Genomic DNA, 3,750 nt, shown 5'->3' with positions numbered 1-3,750 from the left:
ATATTCTGTAATAAAAAAAACACATACATCAACACCAACAGGTAATAAAAGGAAACCCATTTTAACTCAATACTGCTATACTTTGTTTGCCCAAAAAGAAAGAAAGAAATATTTATTTATTTTTCAAATAATATGAAAATTATCAAAAATAAAATAAAATAAAAAAGAAGACAAGGACAAACAAGACCCCAACAACACAAAAAAGAAAAAAAAAAAAAAAAAAAGGGGGATGAAAAACATGAAAGTGATACCAAAACTAGAACCCTTTTAAAGCGCGTGAAGTATACTCTCCAATCACCTGTTGGTGACAACCAGTGTCAGATAGTAAATGTTTTCGTACGTTTGGACTTTGGTGTTACTTTCATTACACCAATTTACATCAAGACATCAACATCTATCCCTTCTTTCACTTGTTCCCCACGCTCATCTCGACGGCGCGTTGAAGCGCGTGGTTGTATAATTCTCTCTCTGTTTCCCTCGTATTCTTTCTCTTTATTTTTTTTCTTCTCTTACCTTACCCTACGTCCCTACCCATTTCACCTCTCTCACTTTCTTTTTTTACTTTGAAATTTCAAAAAAAGAGAGAGAGAGACTCAATAACAAAAAACTGCATGGAAAGTCGCCGGGAAATCAAGATCCGGCCGTTGCCGGTGGATTTTCCCGGTTAAATGCAAGAACCCTTAAAATGTTGTCGTTTATATAATCAGAAGCGTTGCCAAAATTTCTTTGTTTTTGTTTTTCTCATTTCGAGTTTATTTGCAATGGCTGCCACGACTAATACGACAACTACTCCGCCGGACTCAGTGTCGGCCGATGAATTAGCTGCCAAGGCAGTACACAAGAGATACGAAGGGTTAGTCATGGTTCGAACCAAGGCAATAAAAGGTAAAGGAGCTTGGTATTGGGCTCATCTTGAGCCTATGCTTGTTCACAACACCGATACCGGACTTCCCAAAGCTGTGAAACTCCGGTGTTCTTTGTGCGACGCCGTTTTCTCAGCTTCCAATCCTTCAAGAACAGCTTCAGAACATTTAAAGCGAGGAACTTGTCCTAACTTTAACTCCCTTGCTAAACCCATTTCATCTGTTTCACCATCTCCGACAGCGATGACAACTCCAACAGCAACACAAAGTAATAGAAAACGAAGTTCATCTTCGGTTACAGTGACAGCCGCTGGTGGTGTCCTTGTTGCTTCGGGTTCTGGTTCTGTTTCAGGTTCAGGTTGTTCTTATCAAGCTACTCCTTTGGCTATTGTTGACCCATCAAGGTTTTGTGGGGAGTTAGCTTATTCACCCTCACCAGGGGCGGTTGTGATAGCAAGTGGTGGAACTGGAAACTTGTTACCACAACAACAACATTTGGTTTTGTCTGGTGGAAGAGAAGATTTAGGTGCTTTGGCTATGTTGGAAGATAGAGTGAAGAAGCTAAAAAGTCCTAAAGCATCACCTGGACCAACTTTAAGCAAATCCCAAATTGAGTGTGCTGTTGGTTTTTTAGCTGATTGGATGTATGAATGTTGTGGGTCGGTTTCATTTTCAAGTCTTGAACATCCAAAGTTCAGAGCTTTTCTTAACCAAGTTGGGTTACCACCAGTTTCAACAAGGGAGCTTGTTGGGTCTAGATTGGATGTTAAGTACGAGGAAGTGAAAGCTGAATCAGAAGCAAGGATTAGAGATGCCATGTTCTTTCAAATTGCAGCTGATGGATGGAAAGTTAAGAACTTTTCTAGTGGAGAAGAAAGCTTGGTGAATTTGACTGTGAATTTGCCTAATGGGACTAGTTTGTATAGAAAAGCAATTTTCTTTACTGGTTCAGTCCCTTCTAAATATGCAGAAGAGGTCTTGTTGGAGACATTAACAGGTATTTGTGGGAATGCTGTTCAACAATGTGCAGGGATTGTTGCTGATAAATTCAAGTCTAAAGCTTTAAGGAATTTAGAGAGTCAGCATCATTGGATGGTTAACCTTTCTTGTCAATTTCAAGGTTTCAACAGTTTAATGAAGGACTTCACCAAGGAACTTCCCTTGTTCAAGACAGTGACAGAGAATGCCTTGAAGGTTGCAAATTTCATAAACAGCACCAGTCAAATCCAAAGTAGTTTTCAAAAGTATCAATTGCAGGAGTGTGGGATTGCTAGGTTATTGAGAGTGCCTTTGCGTGATCACGAATTTGGACCGGTGTACACAATGGTTGAAGATATGCTGAACTCTTCTCAAGCACTTCAGTTGGTTCTACTCGATGAAACGTATAAGTTGGTATCCATGGAAGATCCAGTTGCTAGGGAAGTCGCGGAGATGATTCGAGATATGGGGTTTTGGAACGATTTAGAGGCGGTGCATTCGTTGGTTAAATTGATCAAAGAAATGGCTCATGAGATTGAAACCGAAAGACCACTTGTTGGACAATGTTTACCACTTTGGGATGAACTTAGAACCAAAGTGAAGGAATGGTGTTCAAAGTTTCAAATTCCAGAAGGTCCGGTAGAGAAAGTGATCGAAAGGCGGTTCAAGAAGAACTACCACCCAGCTTGGTCCGCCGCATATATTCTCGATCCTCTTTATTTGATAAAAGACATGAGTGGAAAGTACCTTCCTCCATTCAAATGCTTGACACCAGAGCAAGAAAAAGATGTTGACAAGCTCATAACCAGGCTTGTATCAACGGAAGAAGCTCATATTGCACTTATGGAACTTATGAAATGGAGAACTGAAGGGCTTGATCCGGTATATGCACGAGCAGTACAAATGAAGGAGCGAGATCCCATCACTGGGAAAATGAAAATTGTTAACCCGCAAAGCAGTAGGCTCGTATGGGAAACGTATCTAACCGAGTTCAAGTTCCTCGGAAAAGTTGCAGCTAGGCTTATATTCCTACACGCAACTTCATGTGGATTCAAATGCAACTGGTCCATGTTAAGATGGATAGCAGCTCATGGACATTCAAGGGTAAGCATTGAAAAAGCTCAAAAGTTGATATTTATCGCAGCACATAACAAGCTCGAGCGGCGCGATTTTTCCAGCGACGAAGAGAAGGATGCACAGCTTTTCGCATTAGCAAACAATGAGGATGATGTGCTAAATGAGGTTCTTGTTGAAACATCCTCAGTGTGACCTTTTTTTTCACCATTTTAGAAATTTGATAAAAAAATTAGGATTTTTTGAAATTCTTTTTACTAGTTTTACTTATTTTAGAAGATTTTAAGAGAGTCAAGTGGGAAGGAAAAAAGGGACTGATTGTGAACTAAACATTGTATATTTCCCACCACTGTTGAGCTTGATTTTGGGGCTTTTGGATTTGCAAAAAAAAAAGTCTTCTTGTTTATTAAGAAACACAAATGCTGCTTGAATATACAAGTTCAAGAACAGGAAGAACATTTGTAAATTCTTTTCCTCTTTGCATTTTTGATTAAACAAAGTAATATCTATAAAGGGGAAAGATTTATTTTGGTATGAACGCGAAAAAGTGGTTCCTCGTCTAGGCGGATTCGCCATTTTAGTGTGTTATTTGATGTAGTAATCAATCTTTTGAAGACAAATGACCTTTCTGTCTGAAAAAGGTTTTTCTTTATTTAGATGAACTGAAACTTTTTATAATTGATATAATGGAAACATAACTGGTCCCTTGTTCTTTCTTTTCAATATTTATTTGAAATTTGTGGGTGCTTTGTATGATTGATCATCTCATTTCCTTTAGCTTGATCCACACTCTTTGTTTATACAAATTTCACACATGTCCGATTTCGTTATCATT

At 38.8% G+C, this 3,750-nt stretch overlaps 1 protein-coding gene across 1 annotated transcript; it reads left to right on the top strand.

Moving 5' to 3' along the window:
- The first annotated feature begins 368 nt into the window (after positions 1-368).
- Positions 369-3,449, top strand: LOC107920689 (uncharacterized). The gene has a single exon (XM_016850505.2). The coding sequence runs from the start codon at positions 669-671 to the stop codon at positions 3,108-3,110; it is 2,442 nt and encodes an 813-aa protein (XP_016705994.2). The 5' UTR covers positions 369-668; the 3' UTR covers positions 3,111-3,449.
- Positions 3,450-3,750: the final 301 nt, after the last annotated feature.

This window comes from Gossypium hirsutum, chromosome D03 (assembly GCF_007990345.1).
Source record: "Gossypium hirsutum isolate 1008001.06 chromosome D03, Gossypium_hirsutum_v2.1, whole genome shotgun sequence".
Classification (NCBI taxonomy): Eukaryota; Viridiplantae; Streptophyta; class Magnoliopsida; order Malvales; family Malvaceae; genus Gossypium; species Gossypium hirsutum.
Note: the sequence above shows the minus strand (reverse complement) of the source record. Positions and strands in the feature narration are given on the sequence as shown.

Excerpts from the sequence above, each read along its gene's own strand:
- LOC107920689 (XM_016850505.2), top strand. The coding sequence starts at position 669 with ATGCAAGAACCCTTAAAATGTTGTCGTTTATATAATCAGAAGCGTTGC.